General features: G+C 42.8%; 1 protein-coding gene across 50 annotated transcripts in view; it reads left to right on the top strand.

The window, feature by feature from the left end:
- The window catches only part of Magi1 (membrane associated guanylate kinase, WW and PDZ domain containing 1), a 608477-nt gene that overhangs the window by 561665 nt on the left and 24381 nt on the right, over positions 1 to 22431 (top strand). For 32 of the 50 annotated variants that reach the window (XM_006505586.2, XM_030255186.1, XM_006505601.3 and 29 more), the window contains 4 exons: positions 4994 to 5025; positions 14045 to 14261; positions 17905 to 17988; positions 20884 to 20975. In XM_006505586.2, coding sequence (XP_006505649.1) covers positions 4994 to 5025; positions 14045 to 14261; positions 17905 to 17988; positions 20884 to 20975 — 425 coding nt within the window. The remainder of the gene's footprint in view (positions 1 to 4993; positions 5026 to 14044; positions 14262 to 17904; positions 17989 to 20883; positions 20976 to 22431) is intronic. The other 18 variants (XR_377424.3, XM_030255185.1, XM_030255179.1 and 15 more) reach the window with 5 other exon arrangements.

Here is a 22431-nt window from a genome sequence, read left to right as displayed (position 1 = left end):
GTATTGGTTTTCAGATTATCATAATTTCTACTTGGATGGGGGAGCCTTGTTCTCAGCCCTCAGTCCTACCCCTTAAACGTCTGCAGCTCAGTGGTCTCTCTCTCAGTTCATCCCCATACAAGTTGATGTACTACCTAGTAGGCACACTATTCACAAGAAGCATCTTGCTTGTAAACATTAGTGTTGTACTGTGTTCTTCAATGCCCAGTTTCTTCCCCCACAATCATTTTCTAGATATTTCCTTTTAGACTGCTCAAGAAAAAGCAGACGTGTCCAATGGCATGTAGAAATAGTAACGCAGTGTTTTTTGAAATGCTTAAAGAAAACCGAAGTGTTTGTAATAGGATAGCCATGTCTAGAGACCCAGTGGAAGGAGAATTGGAGCCATGCTGAAGACAGTGCCCACCAGTGATGATGTATGTTTTTATTATTTGTTAGATCCTCTTTGTGTGTCACAGTGACTGCAGAGTTCACCCTTTCAACACCCTTTGCCCATTTTTTTTGTCTTCACTCTTGTCAGTCAGAGTGGGTTGCTTGACACCTCATTTCCTTTAATCCTGAAGGACACTGTGTTCAGAGAAGCCTTCTGTCCCAGCAACTGGAGATTCACTCTTTTCTAGGGTGAGGTGAAATTTTTTAACTTCCCTGACAGTTGACCATTTTATTTTGTCATTAGGGCAAGGACAAATGTTTATCTAGACAAAACTATGCGTCAGCTTGGCATGGTAGCCCACTGTATATTTCTAATGTTCGAAAGTTGAAATAGTTCAAAGCGAGCCTGGAATACATATTAAGACCTGGTCTCAAAAATAAAAACAGATCAAAACTCAGGGCTGATAATACAGCTCAGCTGGTACAGCACTGGCCTGGCATGCGTGAGAGCCTGGGTTCAGTCCTCTTAGAACACAGAAGAGAAAGTGATGGATCTGCACACATTCTCAGGGGAAGAAGTGACTCTTGCAGGCTGCAGAAGCCAATGATACCCTAGCAGTTGTTCTCAGATATGTTGTTTGTCTTGCTTTAAAGGGCAGTGAAGATTTTTGTTTATTGCAATAAGCATGTGTATGTGTGTGTTCATAATTAAAGCTTTCCTGGTTGCAGGACATAGCACTGTGGGTAGTAAAGGAACCTGGAATACCAGGAGCTAAAGAAAATGGGGTTTCTATGTCTGACCTCCTTACTAACCAAATACTTACACATTGCTACTTTTTCCAATAAATTGTTTGTACCCAGCATCATATAATTTCTTTAAAAACACATTCTTCTCTTTAATAATGTGAGAGTGGTTTGGGGAACAAAGTTTATGGCCTTACTATTTAATGGGAGAGAACACTCCCTGTTGAGTTAATGGTCAGGTCCCACTCACTAGCAGAGCATTTACCTTTTGTTTTCTCTGCTGGGGAGTTTAGAAATCGAAGTGCCAGAATTTTCTCACTGCGTAGATGACACTAAGGCTCACACCTTGAGCATACGCCGCCCTGTAAAAGTTTGTTGGATTCTCTTAGAAGTAACATTTGCTGCTGCTTGGGCGCTAGGAGCAGATGGTGCCATCCATAAATGCTTTTTTTTTCCCTCCCTCTTTGGGAAACCTTCGTACCTTGAGTGGACCATATGAGCCCATGAAGGTAGGTGCTGTCTGTATTCCTATGCCTCACAAATAATATTCAACATGGTTTATAGAGCACAGCCCTCCTTCCTGCTGCCATAGTATGCAGAAAGAATGAATTTGCCCAGGCCACACCAGGGCTATGCCATGAAGGGTGGTCTGCAGGCGATGCTGTCTGGGTGAAAGCTGTGTTTGCATGATTTCTAGGGCTGGGAGAACACATCCCAAAAGTGACCCTTTGACTGTGTTTGAGGGCTTTTCCTGACTGCTTTCTGAATAGTGTTTTTTGCTAAAATAAATTATAAATTGTAATAAGGAAGTTTGTTCCAGCATTCATATTTATTAGATTTTAAGATTTAATGATCATATGGGCCTAAAACAAATCTTTGATTCCCCCTGCTCCTCCATTTTAAAGCAGCCAAATGGAGTGTCTTGATTTTGGCTACTTAAATATTAATTTGTGGTCATAACCCATTTTTGGCTCCTGTCAAAAGGTGTGGCTTTTAAAATGAAAGTTTCAGTAACTCACTAGCAGAGAAAAATAAAGCCCTTCTTATAAAGAGGTTCTTATTTGTTGCAAAATGCAATTCCTCTGAGGTTAGCTGGGGCCTTCTAGCATATCAGTAGGCAGCCTTCCTAGAGGACACACAGACATGCTTTAGTTGGTTAGCTCTGTTTCTTTAATGCTGATTGATATTATATTATATTTGGGATATGTAGGAGTTCTATTCACTAATTAAGTTTATTTTAAAATTGCTATCTTACTACCTCTTTGATATCAGAATTCTAAGTAGTAATGAATAATGTCCCTGATATCAATTTGGGAACATTCACAGAAGGCAAAAACTGTGTGTCTGTGTTGCCACCTCTCTCCAGTTACATGTCTCTCTGCTAGCCACACTCCAGCGTTATGTTTTGGAAGCAGTGGCATTGTTACCTGTAGAGAGAGCTCATTCCTTTTAACTCGTGTGGAATGCTTTGTGGTTGGTTACCCTGCAGGCTATATAGAAGTTCTGGTAGTTTCCAGTTTTCCTGTATATCAGGATGCTGCAGTGTGTGTCTTTGTGAAGGCACTGTAGGGAATGTGAGATCGTTCCTCCGTGGCAAAGAATGAAAATGTCCTTTACCCTACAGTGGCGTAAGAGACAGTTAGAGATTGCCCAGATATGAGTCTGACTAAGCCAGTTGGAGACTCTACAAGAAGTTTTGTGGAGGTGGGTCAGTGCAATGCTGATCAATAGAGATTAATAAAAATTGATGGTAGTGAAACTTGTCTTATTCTATTAAGTGTGTATTAATTAAGAGAAAATGTGAACATAACAGTGCAACAGTATGTAGTTTGAAGCATATGCAGTGACTCATTAATGTAATTTGATACAGATCCGTTAAGGACAGCCTATTGACCAATAAAAGCGCCCAATTCTTTTAAATTAAAGTCATATAAAAATTGTTCCACTCAGTCTGAACTGCAAGTAATCCTTCCCTAAATCTTTTTATATGTTAATTAACTCAGCAAAAATGATGGTTTTTTTCCCCTGATCGAAATCAGCTGATCCTAATCACTTTTTCACAGATGATGTCAGTTAGCCAAAGAAGGTGAAAGAACATGGTGTTGGAATTCAACCAGGACAGAGGCTCTCAAAGATTTTGTGTTATTTAGTTGCCTTAATCTTAAAAAGCCAGCCTTGCTGCTTTTTCATTCATTCATTCATTTCATTTATTAATGCAGACACTGAGTTGCAAAAGACTCCAAAGTGACCTGCCCGCATTTGCCTCACTTGCAACAGTAACACTCCTTCTGCTCCGTCATAAGTTTTTAAAATTACGAGACTGTTATCTTGGCTTCAGAAACACTGAGAAATTGTGTTAGTGCTGCAGGTCTCTGCCCCCCTGAGGTGGGTAGGGGGACACTGGGACTGCACTTGTATTTTTTAATGAGGTCTTATCTGAGAGCTACTCCGTCAGACCAGGGTAGCCTCAGTTTGGTGATAGGAGGAGCCTTGCCAGACAGTGCCCCCAACTTCTCAGAGGACCTGTGACTCTAGCCATGCCTCACCAGCAGTGTGTATGTTAGCACTGCTCATCTGAGCGGCTCCCTCCTTCCTCACCAGCCCCCACTGCTTCCTGTTGTTTTCGCTGATTTAGCAGGGCTTCAGAACTGACAAGTGACTTCCCGGAGAGTTGAAACCATCAGGCTACATCAGAATCGCTTTTCAGAACCAAGCTGAAGTGTCTGCAGAGACATCCCATCCCAAATGTAGCTTTGGCATCTGTGCAGGTGAAATCAACCGCCTGCTCAAACAAGAAAATAAATAAATAAATAAATAAATAAATAAATAAATAAATAAAGAGGTGGCAGTGGGAGAAAAGATGACTTTTCAAACACCAGTGTGTGCTTGTTTTCCTTTCTCACCCCCCTTCCCCACACTTGTCTGGTAACAGGGACCCCATAAGCCTCCCTCTGATTGCTGCTCACTTTCCTAGAAGTGATGAGATCACTGGTTCCTTCCGGCTCTAGCCCTACCCCCATAAGGACAGGGTCTGAGGACAGCCCACCAGGTTCAGCCACCACCTTTGTCTCCTTTGCCTTTTTCCTTCTCCCTTAACTGTCTTTTCTTTCTCTCGGCTTTGTGAAATTTCCCTTGTTCCTTCCAAATGGCATACTTACCTCTCCAGAGCCCAGTCCAAACCCAGGTTGTTTCCAGAAGCCAAGTTAGGAGGCTGCTTAGATGACTGACAGATACCAAGATGAGTGCTGATGATCGGAGGATCCTAGACCAACTTGAACTCGGGCTCCGATTTTAGCCTCCTCTGCTGCCGAAAGAACATTCATCTTTGTGTTGAGCTCATCCAAGCTAAAGAAGGCATTCCTTTGCCTGAAATACATAGGGGGGAGAAAAAAGACAGAAAGGTGTGGGGGGGGGGGAATAAATTTAACCATGCTGTCCTTTAAAACTAAATATATACCCCTTTCTCTGTTCTGATTGGTCCATTTCCGTTGACAAGTGGATCGTGAGGAAAGGGAATATCCTGAACTTAATTGTAAGTTAAGTCTCCCTTAATCCAGAAGAGCATTTGAGATTCTGTCCAAGTGTTCAATTTCCCAGGCCGCTGAGGTCTGTGAATTTCTTTTCCCAGCCTCCAGGCTGCTGCAGTACAAGTCAGCATAGCTAATGCAGATAGATCTCCTGCCTCTCGCTCTCCTCCTCCCTCGCCTTTGATTCGATATGAACAGCCTGGTAACTCCGATGCTGGGGAGAAATCTGACATAACTCTGCAGATGACTAGGTGGCCATGAAACACCTGGGGATTGTTCTTTAAGAAAAGGTAACATTTATATGCTAATGATGTCTTCCCCCCACCCCCTTTGTTGCATTTTTTTCCTAGGGCTACCAGTTCCCAAGAAGAGCCCAAAGTCGGTAAGGACTTGTCATTTACTTGGTGCTTGGAGGGGGAGGGGGAAGCGGGGAGACCCCATCGGGAGGAAGGTAAGCCGCCCGGGTTCACCTGACTAAATGTGCTTTTAGATTGGTTGCGGGATCCAGGAGCTTAGGCTCGTTTTATTAAGTTCTGGAATACGTTTGATATCGATGGTCTTGGGGTTTGTCTTTTAACTATGTAGAGATGTAGAAGCAGGATGCAAAAGCCAGGAGGATTGAAATAATGCAGTGTGGCTTCTGTACACAGATGCTCGCAACTCCTTTGAATGGGCGAGTTTCTGAGCGGTTTCAACTTGATACAAATGCTATTGTTTCCTTTGGGGGAGGAAGAGAGAGAAAAGGCTCCACCTGCTTGCTCACTGGCTTCTCAACTGGTGTTCGCAGGGCAGCCGTTCACATGGCTACCGGCTCTCTCCAAGCTTCCTTATGCACGCGATAGTTATTTTGTGAATAATTATTTTTCACAAAACCAAACGCCCATGGGTTTAGAGGAGAATTGCTATGCCTGTATATGTCCGTGCTCTCAGATAACAGTGTTCACTGCCCAACACTAAGAATAAGACATTTCCTTGCTAGGGAAATGTCCTTTGTTGTTTTGCTAGCTTTAGCAGCATTATGCTGCAGGTATGGGATTCTTTTAAAAAAAAAAAAAATCAATGTTTTGCTGTCCTTTCTAATCTGGTTTCCATGAAGATGCATTACCTACTTGGCATGCTGGCTAATAACCTAGAGGCTATAGTGTTTTGCTTGGTCGTATGAGCTTTTACTCCCAGGGCACTAACAACAAATTAAAATGCTACTTAAAAACTCCAGACCTGTGACTTGAATGCCTGTGAAATTGAACGAGGTGGCAGGAGGGCCTCGAGTCATTAATATTAGGATGAAGAAGGGGGACTTCCTTGTAACTTAGAAGATTTGAGAACGGGGAAATGTGTGGCTTTGTGCCATCTCCGGAGGAAGAGGACCTTTAAAACTTTGCAGCTTCGACTGCTGCAGCCGAATTCTTTCCACCTGTCTGCAAGCAGGCAGAAGTTTATTAAGGAGGGGGCTGCGTGCGTTCTGAAACGCAACTCCCTAGTTCTGCAAAGAGAAAAACCAGCGGTAATCGGTGTGGCTCTGATGGCACGCACGGTACCGTGGCCACTGGAACACTGACATCGGGGGCTGCTTCCCGTGTCAGTTTGTGTTAATGTCCAGGCAGGAAAGCGCAGAGATGCGTGCGCATGTGTTTATCGCCGTCCCTGGGTCATTGTCAGAAACCCATTCGGCCCTCAGACAAATCAAAGGCAGCTGGAAGATGTGTCTCCTGAGCCTGAGTTAGTGTGAGCTTTCCTTTTTCTCCCCACCATGGCCACGCTGTGCTGGTGCACGGGCCTGTTTTACACATCCCACAGGCTGTGGAATCTTGACAAGGGAGGCTTTGCACTAACAGCAAGATTTCAGGTAGCAAGGTGTTCTCTAGCACCTAGTATTGAGCATGCACAGAGCCCATGTTCATGAAGTCAGTTAAGAGAATTCGCTGGCAGTTTATTTTTGTAGTTACCATGTCATTAGTGAGCAACAAGCCAATTACTTGGGTTGCATTCCTAGGAAAAAGCTCTCTTAACTGCTTTGCCCACAGTCTGCTGGCTCCTAATTACCACAAGCTAAGAGGGTGTGTGCTGCTGGATTTAAGAGCAGGTTCGCAGCTTGGGGCTTGTCCTTACCTGGGTCCTGCTTCAGGACAGGGACGGCAGCTTGCATGGCATGCTGGCACGCTGGCAGCTGCTGCACATGATGAAGGGACTATCAGCCAAGGGCTGCTGTTGGCAGGAGAGCATTGCAAACATCTGTGATCAGTGGGGGCTTGTACAGGTGGGTGGAAAGCTGTTTCCCTTTCCCCAGTTTGAATGTGGATGGTACCCTGCCAGCGGGCCAGATGATGGTGGGATGTTTTCAGTGGGGTTGGAGGGAATCCACAGGGATGCTGGGTGTCCAGGTGCTGGATGAGCCGCTCAGGTGGTGACAGATAGTGTCAGTTCTATAGGCTGCATAGTTAGTTAAAGGTGTAGCGGTGGTGCCTGGGTTGTAGTCCCTGTGGATTCCACCCCAGCTCTGTGACTAGAATCTGAGTCAGGTCCACACTATTGGCTGCCTGCTGAGGTTCTGACACGCTTGGCTTCCCCCGATGATGGACAGGGTCCCTGTATTCCCATACTTTTTCTTTCTTTCTTAATGTTTTCAATAATTGGGCAGTTGAGGTTTTATTAGGGCAGAAGGGTTTAGCATATTAATGTTGTTTTACCTCCTGGATTGTCCCTACAGCTTACTCTGAATAAGTAACTTACTAGATTTAGTTTAAATGACGTTTGTGGGTTTTGTATACTCTTGCAGGAGATTGATGGTACCTCAGTAACATTTTATTAATTTAATACCTGGATTTCTACATCATAGATTTTTCTACCACATTGCAGTAAAATAAATAAATAAATAAATAAATAAATAAGACACATTTGCTGTGGAGTTTTAGACTTCTCTGAAAAACTTGTGCTGTAACCCAACTTAGTCATTCTGAGGAGAAACTTGAATTGCCAGTGCAAATTGCATACAGAGATCTTGAGAGTGTAGGGATTTCTGAATTCTAAATTGCACAGCAAACATTGTAAGTCAGATCCACCCGTGTTCCTGCTGGGTTACCTCCCACAGTCTCTGTTCTCCTATTGTTGAACTTTCCATTTCTTTACCTGTTCACCAGTCTTGTGCCCATCCATACATTTCTCTTCCTCTTTCTCAACCATTTATCCATCCTGTCATTCAGCACATGTAGTAGTGAGGACCACTAAGTGTGGAACTTGGAATGAGACATTGGAAGTGGAAATGTTTAATGACTGTCTTCTAAGTGATAATAATAGCATGGGTATCCGGGAACTAAGACAGAAAATATCCCTGCCTCCCAGCAACTGGGGAGTGAAATAGATACCACAGCATAGACAGGCCTGTCTAGACCCTCTCCTCGTGGGGATTAAAGTCTGCTGAGCGCAGGTGTGGAGAGTTGAAGCAGAACTGAGTGTATACCTTATGCTGCTCATGCTCTCAGTCACAAGGACCTAAGTTGAGTGTCTTACAGAGCCCAGACCCAAGGTAGAATGAAGAACTGTGGCCAAGAACACCCACAGTGTTAAGACCAGTGGCGAGGTGATGTCTTCAAGGTAGCAATAGAAAGCTTCACTCCATCATTTCCATTCCTTTTACCTGTAAGCGATGCTGAAGGAAATTTCTGGAAGGAGTCATTCATTAACACATGTGAGGAGGACACAAGACCTCTTAGCTGGCAGCCGCCCTGGTGACCCCTTGCCTGAATCACCCTCTGTGACATGATCTACCTCTCACACTGCACTCCTAGGCTTCACAATCCCAAAGCCACCACATGATCTCGTCACAGCTTCTACAGGCCTCGAGAAGTAGTGAGGACGTAGATGAAGAAAGGAATAGGTGGACTTCGAATTATCTTCTGGCCTCTTACCTCCCACCTCAGTGAACAGCCCATGGGAGCCTCTACAAGTATACACTGTCCATCTTGCCAAATTCCTTATATTTTTATGTGACTCAAATTTCCTATTTCTGTCCAGCCAGTGTTCTATGCCTTCACCCATCTGTGAGACAGAATTTGATTGAGAGGCAAGAGATATAGGAAAGAGGCCGAGGGAAGAGAAGCTGGAGCTCTGGGCATCTTCACACCTCTGATGACCTTGGCCTCATACCTCAGCCGCACTTGGATCTGCTCCTGTTGTCCATGCAAATCGCTGCAGTGGCCTTGGGTCTTGGCAGATACATCAACTGTAAATAATTTGGCTTTAAAATGGATCAATTTGTCATCTTTAAGCCACATGAATTCTTTCCATCATCTAAGCTCCTAAGTGCTGTCTGTATTCATTTGTTCTCCCGAGCAAATATTTTCAGTTTACTTCATAAGAGCCTCCATTTCTAACTCATTCTGTGAAATCCTGATGAGGTAAATTTTTTCCCCATTTCCATTTATACAAACCACCGCGCCTTCCCAATTTCCCTGACCTGACAGTAAGTAGTATGAGAGAATCATTCATTTTAGAGAGATAGGTACAATTTCATTCTAAAAGGCTTTGTGATACAAGTTCATGGCCAAGGACTCTTAAGGAGATTTTAAAATTAAGCCCATTTTCTTCTTCTAAGTTGGTGGAGATTTGAGATTGAGGAATGAAAATCTTAGTTCAGAAATCTCAGCCCAGTGACATCAGCATGGGTGACGTGTCTGGGTGCATAGCACACGCCCTGACCATGAACTCAAGCTGGGCTGTCTTGAGGACAATGCAGTGTCTCTAAGCTGGGGGCTTGCTGCTTTGTGTCTAAGGTGCCTTATCCTCCCTCCTCTCTCCCTGGTCAGCATTGTGTCTCCTCCATCATACCTTTGTCCCAGTAGAAGCTATCTCAGTGCAGAGCAACAGTGAACTTCACACTAGCCCATCTGCTCCCAGTCTTTTCTCTATATCTGTCCCCAACCTAGGAGCCTGACCAAACTTCCCAGAAGTACATTAACTCTAATGCACTCCTATTTTGAGTGCATAAATGGATTCTTGCTCTAAAGTTAAGAATGAAGCCAGTGCTTACAGTACCACACAAGGCTCTTGCATTTTCTGGCTCCTAGGTCCATGTCCAGCTCCTTCATCCAATCGCTATTCATTCTACATAGTCCAAGCTCACATTTTGTGTGAGGACTTAGCCCAAGCTGGGTCCATTGCCAAAATACTCTTCTCTACACCCATCCATAAAGCCTGCTACCCAAAGGACATTGCGGTACATTGCTTTAAATGTATTCTGAATGCTTGATTCATTTAATCTCCATCTGCACACATACTTTTATACTCGGATATAAATTCCAGGCAATTAGGTAACATCTTTTTATTTATCTGTTGTTTTTCTTATTGTCTGGCACAGTGTAGATTATTCATTTGTATTTGTTGGTCGAGCAAATAAATATGTTGCAGGTGATCGCTGCAGGAGGGCCTTGTCTGATATCATGTTATGGCACTGTTTCTCTTCATCCATGCACACACAGGCTTCCTTTAACAGGACTACAGCCACAACCTTACAGCTGCTTGTCTTTGAGCAAGTGCCTCACTTAGAGAAATGAGATGGAGGTAGCACACGCCTATAACCCCAGTACTCCAGAGGCAGAGACAGGAGAATCCAGAGTTTGTGCTTAGCCTGGGCTACACAGTAAAGCTTGCTTGCTTGCTTACTTGCTTGCTTGCTTGCTTGCTTTTTTTTTTTCTTTTTCTTTTTTGTTTTGTTTTGTTTTGTTTTGGGTTTTTTTGGTGTTTCAAGACAGGGTTTCTCTGTATAGCCCTGGCTGTCCTGGAACTCACTTTGTAGACCAGGCTGGCCTCGAACTCAGAAATCCGCCTGCCTCTGCCTCCCGAGTGCTGGGATTAAAGGCGTGCGCCACCACGCCCGGCTCATAGTAAAGCTTTCTTACACACAAACACACACACACACACACACACACACACACACACACACCGAATGATTTTAGTTTGAGAGCTTTATATAAATGGTGTTTTCCCCTTGACCAGTTTTGAACTCTAATAAAGGATGTCATTGAAAATGAAAAACATTTTGAAACATTTGAACATATGCACACAGAGTACAAGTCCAAAAACCCTAAGATTTCCATTATAGAATGCATCTTCTTTAAATTGAGGGGATGTGGTTGGTTTTAAAATTAAGCATAAGCCAGAGCTAAATCTTACCAAGGTGCAGATTCAGAAAGCCTCCAGATGACCGGGCCATAGTCCTCCAGTATGTCACCAAGTCAAGCCAGTGAGTGAGAGTTCTGTGGTATGGTTTTTGGACCACATTCTCCATACTTTTGGAAATTCCCCTCACTGGTATTTTCCAACTGAGATGCCACTTTGGATGACATTAAAGGGACTCCCAGAGGCACAGTTGGACAGAAATGCAGCTTTGTGCCTCTCATTTTGTTTTAAATCAGACCTCAAAGAGGTCTTGCTGGTGAGGTGAGGCTGTTATAATGTGAAAGGTGGCTAAAATGTTTTCAGGAGACTTCATCTGCTTTCTCCCTTTGTGGCCAAGCAAGCTCTAGTTAAAGCTGAGGCTAGGCCCTCAGTGGTAGCATAGGCAGTGTCTAGGATGAGATAAGCATCCCAGGTCCTTAGACACCTGTTTGAGTAACATGTCTGACTCTGTACAGGATTCCTCTATCAGGGTGAGATATTCTTGACAGAAGCAGCTTAAGGGAAAAAAAATGTTCATTTTGGCTCATGCGCTCAGGGGATACCAGTCAGTCGAGATAAGGAGGCACAACTTCAGGATTGGCTTAATCTCTGTCAGCAGGAACAGGAAGCGACTAATCACATTATAGCAACAGACAAGAAGCAGAAAGGCTGGGCTAGCACCAGAAGGGCATTATCATCTTCAAGAACCACCCAGGAGACCCACTCCTGATAGCTGGCCACATGTCCCCAAAGGCTCAGCAACCTGCCAACAGCACCACCAGCTGGGGACCAGGTGCTCAAACTCTTGGCTCTGTGTGGGCCACTCCCTGTGTATAAAAACCAATCGGCATGTTATACATCAGGAGTGCCCAACACTTTCATCAGACTCTCAGCGTGACAGGGAGGAAAAGCTTAAAGTGTGGTTTTCAGGGACAGGTACCCAAGAAGTTAGGGGAGAACATACTGCAAAGTGTGCCTCCTTAAAGAGCCACATGCGAGCATTCTTCAGGTATACTGTAGCAAGAAGGCTTAGGGGATGCCGGGCGGGGCGAGGAGAGGGAGAGTGAGCATGAATGGAGACTAAAGCTTTCAGGATTCCAGACTTACCTCATCTAGGAAATGAACTCAGTGTGGATGGTCTCATCATACAATCAGGCATTTGCCGTTCTTTTAAGGAACAGAATTAGGGTAGACATTTGCTGGGAAGAGTGTGAGTCTCCAGGCAAACTCAGCTTCTGTGTTGGATGAGTTTTTTTTTCATATTTAGAATGTCTCCTTAACAGTATAAAGGTGATGGTCTGGTTACTAATGTTCACTTCAAGATGGAAATAGCCTTTAATTTTCCTTGTAAAATGTTACCTGTTGTTATTTTTTTAAGAGGTATGAAAATTCAAGGAAGAAACCTAAGCATAGTACCTATTTTTTTTCTTCTAAAAATGTTATGCGATATGTTTACACCAACAATGGGTAGATGCTACTATGTGTGCTTTGTGATTGAGAGCCTTGTAAGAGATAGACATTGAGAAGGACAACTTGCTGTGCACATCTAAAAAAGAGAACTTGTGCTGTTCTCGCCCTCAACAGCTTCATCGTGTCACCCAAGGAAGCAACAGAGATTGGTTTTCAGGGCATGATACGAGGGCATAGAGCTGATGTCAGTGTGGAGAAGGACCTTAAAAGGTGGCAGGGTGCCTATGTCAAGCCTGTCTAGTCTGGCCAGTCTATCTAGCACAGAGCCAAGTGCTTTAATCGCCTGAAGAAAGACAGGGTGCTGTGTTGTATTTGCCCTGTGCTTTCCCTGGCATCTTTACCACTTCATCTTTACATGTGAGGAACGTTCCCTCAAGTACAGAACTTTTTCAGAACCTATAGCTAGAGCTCTAGCAGTCAGGAGCAAATCAAGGAGTTGAGAGGTGGCTGCCAATAAGATGTTTGCCACACAAATATAAAAACCTATGTTCTTTTTGGACTTTTCTTCGTCTACTTATTCGAGGATAGGCCCGTGGACATTTCTAACAAAGGTTGAAAGATGGAGGCCACCTGAGGGGAGAGCAAGGAGTAGGATTGATGATAGCCTCTGATGACAGAGCTCTAGGTGACCGGATTGCACATTGTCAGGATCTTATGGACCCCATTTAAAATAGCTCTGAGGTTTGTGTAACAGAAGATAGAGATGCATACACATGTGCAATCAAGCACACACACATGTACACATACATAAACACACCATACACACACATGTACACACACACACACGCGCACGTCTCCTACCTCCTAATCACTAGGCACAGAAGTTCAGTAACATGGTGTGTTTTGCAAAGGAGACAGAATTCCAGTATGGCATTTGAAGGGGTGAAACCATTAGGACAATCTCGGCTGTCGTCTCTGTCAATTCAGAGAACATTTCATAAAATGAAAATCTATGTTAAGCTGGTTTCAGTGATCAAGAACTTGACTCTGCCTTTGAAGTCAATGAAGTTCCCTCTTTGAAAGGTATTTAGACTGTTGACAGTTACCAGTCTGGGAAGGCTGACCCCTGAAGGGCAATATATACACACATCACATTTGCTCTTGACTTTTAAACTCAAAGTAGTATCATTAATTCAAGAAATGGAAAGCCACACCTTTAGAATTGATTGATAGAAAACTATAGAAACTCTTGACTTGATGGTTCTCTGCACTTGGGTACCAGTGCACTGTGGCTCTAGGCGTGACTACCTAATGCTCTGACCCAGTCTCTATTGGAATAGAACTAGCAGAAGCCTTTAGAGCAGAGTGGGTATTTTATTACTAAAAGGAACAGCACCTGGAGTCATGAGAAGCATTTTTAGGCATGGTTGTATTGCTTGTAGGTAGCACAGACTTACATCTGAAACATGGTATCCTGAGTCGCTTATTTTGTAAGGAAAGAAGGGTGTCAGGATCGATGCTGCATCCTCCAATAGAGAAGACCAGTGTATCCTCCCGAGAACTTACAATGAAAATCAGACTTGTTTCCTTACTACAGCCCAGAGAACACCATGCTCTGTGGTTATATCTTTCTGTCTAGTCCAGCCCTCTGTCTTTCTGCCAATCATTTGAGGATTTATCTGCATCCAACACTTTGCTGGGAAAAGGTAGTGGCCAGAGTCTGTTGTTGTTCTAAACTCATATGCACACGTGCGTGCAAAGTCAGGATGGGGAGAGATGCCCACTGCAGAAACCACAGTCGTCTTCCTTTCTTGGCTCTCTCACTTGCTTTCTTACAGCAGCCACTGGAGAGGAAAGACAGCCAGAATAGCTCCCAGCACAGCGTCTCCAGCCACCGGAGCCTGCACACTGCGTCCCCGAGCCACGGCATACAGGTGCTCCCTGAGTACCTACCTGCAGACGCCCCTGCTCCAGATCAGACCGACAGCTCTGGGCAGAAAAAGCCAGATCCTTTTAAAATCTGGGCCCAGTCCAGGAGCATGTATGAAAACCGACGTGAGTAACGCCTGGGTTCCTGCTTTTCCGGGCCCTTTCCCGCTGTCTAACTTGCTCTTAATCGAAAAGGCCTAGGTGTCAAGTAGTCAGATAGAGGTAAAGAAGGTGGGAAGCCACAGCTCCTCGGAGCAGGTAGAATCCTCTGGTTATCTGTGTAGCCTGGATGATGGCTCCGTTTTGAGGAAGCCAGGGTAAAGAGGTGGTTGCTAAGAGCTACCGTCTTCAGTTCTTTCCCAAATGGACCCTGGCACACTCTGTGCGCCTGTCTGGCAAAGCTGCTCAGACACACAACAGAGCACAATTGTGATTTGGGGTTTTTAAATTTACTGATAATGTTTTTTATTTTCCCCTCCTCCATCTTTACAAACATTTCCCTTCAAAAGGTGGGGAGGGAAAACTCACAAAGGATGATTGTAGCTTAATTATCTATACACTGGTCAGGTGCTCTCTTGGGAAAACACTCACAGGGGATGGTTGTAGCTTAATTATCTATACACTAGTCAGGTGTGCTCTGTGCTCTGCCTTTTTATTAGACAGACTTGGAAAGATGGGCTTCAGAACTTCCCAGATCTTAAAAACCTAAAATTCCCTCTGTCTTTCTCATCTCTCTTTTTTTTAATGACTACTGCAGACGCTCACCATCAGTAGTTTTTATTATTTTATCAAAGCAGGTCCCTAAAATGCCCTGGGCTTGGTAGAAGCACATCAGGCCTTTTGGAGGCTTTGCTGTCACTGACATTTTTCTCTCCATGTGTTGGTCAGTGTGCCCTGGAATGAGGCAGCATGTGTTAGGAGGGAAGACATTATTTGTGACTTGGGAGAAGCTGAGAGCAAAAACAGCATTGCTTTGCCTGGCTGCCCGTAACATGGGTTTTGTCCCTAGCCACAGTCTCCATGGAGACTGTAGCCCAGAAGCTGATGAGAGTTTGAGAGTTCTCCCTGCTCTCACCAACCACTCTGACTTGGCTGTGCAGCATACCTGTGCTGGATGAAGGGTGTTTTAGGACACTCCCATTGTTCTGTGACAAAGAATAAAGGGAACGTGTAAGGCCAACAACCCCAAGAAAAAAAAAAACTGACCAAGCCCTTAGGTTAAAGTCAACAATTAAGGGGCACATGATAAGCTCACCTCTTGTCAATTATCAGCTGTTGGAAGTCCCTTGAAGTATCATCAAGGTACAACAGTGAGCCATTAGATAGGCTGGGGTACTAGCCCAGCCTCACCAGGTTGACAAAAGGCAGCTGATTTGGAAGTGGAGCACGCATATCTACCTACCTCACCCAAACTGAGGAAGATGCCATCAAACTCTTCTGGAAGCCAGACTCAAGGAAGTTTCCCAAAGTTGAGCATCCTTTATCAAAAATGCCTCCAACTTCAGATTTTGAAATATTTGCTTATCCATATGAGATAGTCTGAGAATGGGACCTGAGTCTAAATTTCAAATCCGTTTATGTTTCATATATCCCTTACACGCAAAGCTAGAATGTCATTTTAAACTGTACTTGCAGTGATTTTATTTGTGAATGTAAGCTTTATGGCATGGCCTTTTCTTTGTGTGGTATTACGTCATACTTACGAGCTTTGGGTTTTAGAGCATTTGAGGTTTTCAGATGAGGGATGACCAACTGGTATAAACCTGGACTTCATACCAGGACTCCCCTCTAACTGATTTCTCTTCAAAATACCACTGAAGGACTGCCTTCTGAAGGAAAACGTTCCATATTCCCTTCACATCTCTCTCTAACCATGTGGCTTCTTCAGTCGATGATCCAACTTCAGGGGATGTTGAGTGATCACTTTATTGACCATGGCCCTGCTTTCTTCAGTACGGAACACATTATGATTGAGTTTTCCGTGGTCCAGTCATTTTGTGATCCAGTAAATCATTCCCTGAACTATTGGTGCGTCCTCCTGGATTGACAGGATGCTCTAAGCACATGCTCAGTGGTAGGCATATTTACCCCAAAGCAGCAGTATTTCTTGGGATTTGGATATTCAACTTTTAAGAGTTCTCACCAGGAAAAGAAATTGGAATATCCAGTATGGCTATATCCAGTTGCTATAAGCACTGACATTGCTCAAGTGGTGGAGATGAGACAAACATTTGGAAATCTTTCAGTTTTGCTCTTTGTACTTGGTGTCGCATCAAAGCAATCAGGAACATGAGGGAGAATCAACGACTCTTTGGGGACTGGAGGTTCTGTGATAGAGTGATAGTAGCAGCCCAATGGCTGTTAAGAGCTACATAGATTTTTTTTATTTCTCTACTAAGTGAGAATAATGAAAATCCACCCGCCCCCAGTATAATTATTCTGTCTATCACAGATACTCTTCTTTCCATGGTACCTACTGATGAACCTGTATCAATCTTGCCTTTGAATTAGTATTTTGCTTAATCTCAAAACTGTTTCTCTCATTGCCCTAAGTTATTTTGTATTTCCTCTTTTAAGAACATTAAAAAAAAAAAAAAAAAAAGGAATATCTCGATGGAGGGAATTCCCTCCCCATCCCATGATAACAAAAGCAAATACTGAAGGAGAACCAAAGTAAGTCACATTAAATATACACATTACTCCCTTAATGTTTAAATACCTTTTCCTTTTTATTAAACTTCATTGTTAAAGGTGACATAAAGATAGACACACACCTGACTGTTTCCTTTACATGGTCTAGGCGTTTCACAAAATAACATCCTCTCAATTTAGCCATCTGCCTGAGCAGCAGTGTCCAAATGATTTCATCTGAGTTACAAATGTGTTAATAAATACCTTTGAAGGATTTCAGTGTTAGTTAAAGACTTGAAGTCCTTTAAATAAGCCATCTTGCCTGTTTTATATTTTCTCTAGATAACAGGCCAGTTGGATCCGTGTCTTTAAAAATGACATGATTGGTCTTATTAGCAGATGTTCACACAGTCACCTAGTACACAGCAGCATTTAGTGTAAAAGAAACTCCAGTGCTTATAACTAAAGTATTTGCCTGTTTGTGGCATAGCTTGAAAAGAAAGCAGTCAACACTGTCATCTTAACCAGCATTAGAAAGCTGTCCTTTAGGGAGTTGTGCTTACAAGTCTGACACCAGGAATTTAAGATGATTATAACAATTTCTATGTGTGTGTTCATTCAAAGTCGACGGATTCCGTGATTGCATCTCAAACATAAGAAAGACTATTCTGGTTTGAACTGCCTAGAATTCACTAGGGCATGCTTCAGCCTAAGAACAGAGTCTCTGGGGATTGATGCGCTCCGAAATAATCAGTGTTGGTGTGTAATGGTGGCACGAATGCACGTCCATTTTCTCAAAAGGCAATGAGAATGTAGACAGCTTTCTAGTGTTCGTGACTTGAAGCAAGGTCATTCAAGAAGGTGGTTAAAGCCTAATTAAACATAAGGAGCCTAGACAGTAGCAGTACTGAAGCCACAGGAAGCCCTCAGTGTTCACTTAGCTTTTTGACATGTAAAACACCATGAAAAAAAAAAAAAAGTGAAACCCAGAGCCAAGCTTCCACCCTTTGAACCCAAAGCAGCCGCGACCTTTTCTGTGATGCTGAATTGAACATCCCTTACCAGTCACAATGAAGTTAAAATGGACTAAGAAAGAACACATATTAAGCTTTACACAATTGTGAAATTGATATTCCAGCTATGTCACCTTCGCCTGCATCAGGATTGAGCAAGGGTGAAAGAGACAGAGAAATCAATTCCACGAATTTTGGAGAATGTCAGAGTAAGGATCTGCTGCAAACTTTTGCTCCTTCATTGTCATCCATCCTGTTTGATGTTCCCATCTGTCTGGGGAGAAGTCCACTGAAGCAAGGGAAGAGAAAAGTGCATGTATTGGCCAAGCATAAGCCAGGCATCAGATGAGATTAGGGGGTGACGTGTGTGTTTTCACGGTCTGTGCCAGTGGTGACACCAGGGCCTGGTGACCCACTTGCACTACACTTCAAGGAAAGTCATTCTGCTACTTTGTTAAGTGACCGCGACCAATACCAGAAGCAGATTAGCTACAGAGATTGCCCCCTAGGTGAGGATTTAAGATGCACACAGATGGATCAGAGCTATAAGTTCTGTAAGACTGGCCTCACTAAAATACTAACAGTAATTAAAAAAAAATAGTAATTTGGGGAAAATGGCCTCACCTTGCTGCTCTCTAAAATACAACCTTTGAAAGTAGAGAGTGAAAACATTTGGGGGAAGTAAACCTTGGTACTTTTTATACAAAGAACTAATATCATAGAAGATAAAATTTGAATACCATGGTATGGGTCAATATCAATTCACAAGTCAAAGTTATATTTATTTGGGTACTCAGTTGGTAAGAAGAATAAAATTGTTAATAGGTTAAAATTAAAGTACCAGAAGACTTCCTTTGTCACATGTCTGTGTTGGTGTTTGTGTCTGTGTGTCCTTGTTCATTGTCCCAAATGTCACAGGGCACCTTTTTTTTTTTTTTTTAAACTTGCCATTTTCTTGTTGATTCTTGAAAGGAAGAAAACTTTTTTCCTGTGGACTAACTCAGGTGATTGACCTAAATCTGTTGGGTCTCCTCCTCCAAATACCATGATAGCTGACACCACATTGCCACATAAAGCAAAATGAGCTACTTTTTTGTTGTTGTTGTTGTTGTTGTTTTGTTTTTTTTGGTTTTTTTTTTTTTTTTTGTCCCTGTAGGATGGAGAAATGACAGTGTATGACAGTGTGTTATGTGATGCTGAAGAAAAAAGATTCTGGGCTGAAGGCCTTTGCAGAGGTTCCTTAATTGCTCACAGAAAGCTCCAGCAGCCAACTATACTGGCTGAAAATCACCAGTGGCCTTTTGGGATACTAGTTTTCTTCCCTGTATAATCCAAAAGACAGAATACCCTCTGAGTTAGCTTGTTATTTCAATGGGGCAATTAACAGCAAGTATCGTTTACTAAGCTACTCACACAGAAATGAATTATGTATGTATGTTTGTGTGTATGTGTATATATATATATATGTATATATATATATATATATACATACACACACACAATTGTATGTATATATAATGTGTTCAAGGAAATATCAGTCTCTAATTGTTAAAGTAGGAATTCTGTGGTATAGCTGGGTTTACCTTCCTTGGCATTTTACAAGTTAGCAAGTTAACCTCAGCATTTATAATAAAAAGAACTAGACGCATACACCTAGGTAGAGCCCCAGTGTTAAAGTAGCTCAAGCAAAATATCCACGTGTGAGCAAGTACACTGTGCCTTGTACTTACCTATTTGTCTTGTTCCCCTTGGATTATTCATTTACTGTGCATCTTAGGCTCTAGACAAAGCACCAAAAAGGAACAGTTCCCCCCAATGTGAAATCTAAGCCACCATTTTCATCTTTCCTGTCCCATCATACAAAATTGGAGAAGATGGGAATTAAAATCTCAGGCCTGGATACTCCTACAGCCCAAAATACAATTAACGAAACAAATAAGAAAGAATGTGTGGTGGTAATTTAATGCCCCTTCAGGATTCACTGCAACTAAGTTATAACGTATTCTCTTTAACTAAAAGTCGTATCACTTTATAGACTGTAAAAATGTACACACTTTGCGTGTACATTAAATACTCCGTAAGAATGACATCAAAGTAGCCACTTTGATTGTCTCAGGGCAGTGACAGTGCAGTTATATAGAGTGAGTTCATGCACAACAAGCATTTTCTAGAATTTATTGAGAGCTTCATTTTAAAGCACTAGGTCATTACTGAGTGTTAAACATAAAATAGCAAGTTATTGAATAATGAGTTATTACATATAATGTTCAAATACCATAGGCAAATTAAGGGAAAGTTGTAATTTAGTAATGAGATGCAGTTAATTGCTCAGAAGAGTCTGTCCTCACTCGACCCTAGGGACAAAGTCTGACAACTCAGGGGTAATAGGACTAAAATCGTATTAAACTCTATTTACCAGTCCTAGAGTTGTTTTGTTTTGTAATGGTGCCAGGGATCAAACCCAAGGCTCGGGGAAGGCTAGGCGAACAGCATACCTTCAGGCTGTGCATCCCATAGCCCTTTAAAGTAACTTTTTTTCCTTACAAAATTGATCTTGTGTCAAATTACTGGTATCACTGGTCTTGATTATGATAGGAGAAAAGAAAATAATTAAAAATTAATTAGAGATTCTCTTTAGCCCAAGCCATAATACTTATCCTCTCAGTAAAATAACAAATCATTTAAAGGAATATTCCAAACCATAGAGCCTATGTCTTCTCCAGAGAGAGGCTCACTACGGGTGATTTTATTCGTGGATGCTTGCTTTGTAGTGCAACACATGGTGATTTAATTTACTTGATTCCGGTTGCCGCAATGCTGGGGAGAGAGGCCCTTTCTGACTCCTGGCTCACCTGTCCATGATGGTGTGAGCTAAAGTAGGAATTTATCACGAGCTCCATAGTCCTTTGGAGAACTGCAGAGCTGACTGGCCCTGCTACTTACTTGTGCCCCTTGTTGTCACCCAGCCATGACCTTTTCTTTAGTTGCCTGTGACGCTTTTATCTGTGCATACACCATCCATCCTGGTCCTGTTTGTACTCATCTTAGACACCTGATCCCTTTTATTAGTGAAATGATCTTTTTCCCTTCTGCCTTCTCTGCAGTTCCAGATTACCAGGAACAGGACATCTTCCTCTGGAGAAAAGAAACCGGATTTGGATTTAGGATTCTGGGTGGAAATGAACCAGGGGAACCCGTGAGTCTTTTATCTGTTTCCTTCCCCAGTGCTGTTTGCTAAGGCTTCAAAGGAAATCGGCAGCAATGACAGATCACCAAGATAGGAATCCAGCTAGCTGTGGCTCTGGGCTCTTTCATGCTGGGTAGTATGGATCTCAGACTGGCTTTTTGTGGAGCTGCATGTGTTGTTGTTGTTGTTGTTGTTGTTGTTGTTTGTCTTGAGGAAGAAGGAAAGTAATGTTCTGTACAGCTTCTGTGTGTGCTGGGGAATGTGAGCAGCTGTCCACACACACACACACACACACACACACACACACACACACACACACACTAAGAAGGAAAGCAAAGGGCAAATTGAGCATCCTAACAAAGCTCTGTGGCATGTGCAACAGGGAGAGGGTATGTGTACTTGAGTAGACAGTGTCGGGAGGGGTCTGTGTAGTAAATGACTAGAGCACAGAGGGAACTTCCCCAGGCAGCAGTACTGGTTCAGGAAAATGGCACCCTGTCTTTAAAGAACAGAAAAAGGCCCCTGAACAGTGATGTAGAAACACCAAGTCTCCTTCCTGGGCCTCAGTCTCATAGAGTAAGTTGACTTTAATGTCACAACGTCCTTTGCAGGGAAAACAAAAGAGAAGAAGCCTTGTCCCTTTGGAATAAAAGCTGTTATTCCTGGAGCAGTTACTGTGTGTGTGGTGTGCTCGCTAAAGACTTTTAACACATGTTCTCTCCGTTATCCAGGATGTATTCCTGTTTTTCAAACCAGAAAATAAAAGCCCCAGAAAGATTAATTAGCTGGCCCAAGGTCACAGAGGTAGTATAAATGGAGGGTCTGACACAGCCCAAGTCCTTCATCCTTTTGTTCCTGTACCTTCTAAACTCTAAATGTCATGTAAAGAAAAGGATAGCATTATTGTCTACTGAGAAGGCAAAGCCACACACCAATATTTAAACTCACATTTAGTGAACAGTGAAACTTCAAGACATTAGATATAAGCATTCCTCTGCCTTATGGTCCTGAAAGATGGCCAGACTGCTTCATTTTTCCCTCCTTTTATACTGTTTAGTGAAATGCCCTACTGCTAAGCAGACAGTACTAGACCCTTTAAGAGAAGAGGTGTCAATATAATTAGTGGGGTGCAATGAAAGTGAGTTTCTTGAATCGACAGGAAATGAGGAAAAGCCTTTCATGTAAGGAAATAGTGGTCATTTTCCCAGAGTAGAAGAAAAATACATGATTGACAGACCACAGATGCATCTATTTCAGAGAGCCCTGTAACAAATAGTTACTCTTTCCACAAACTGCTACAGGACCTGGCACAATGCCTTATACACAGTAGGTGCACAATGCCTTATACACAGTAGGTGCTCAATAATTGTTTGTGGCATGCATGTGGATATGAGTAAAGTGAATTTATTTTTAGAGATGCATGGGCCATCAGTCTTGATAGTAAACCCAACACAGGGCAGTGTTT

Source organism: Mus musculus, chromosome 6 (genome assembly GCF_000001635.26).
Source record: "Mus musculus strain C57BL/6J chromosome 6, GRCm38.p6 C57BL/6J".
Classification (NCBI taxonomy): domain Eukaryota; kingdom Metazoa; phylum Chordata; class Mammalia; order Rodentia; family Muridae; genus Mus; species Mus musculus.
The sequence above is the reverse complement of the archived record's forward strand: the minus strand, read 5'-3'. Positions and strand labels throughout refer to the sequence as shown.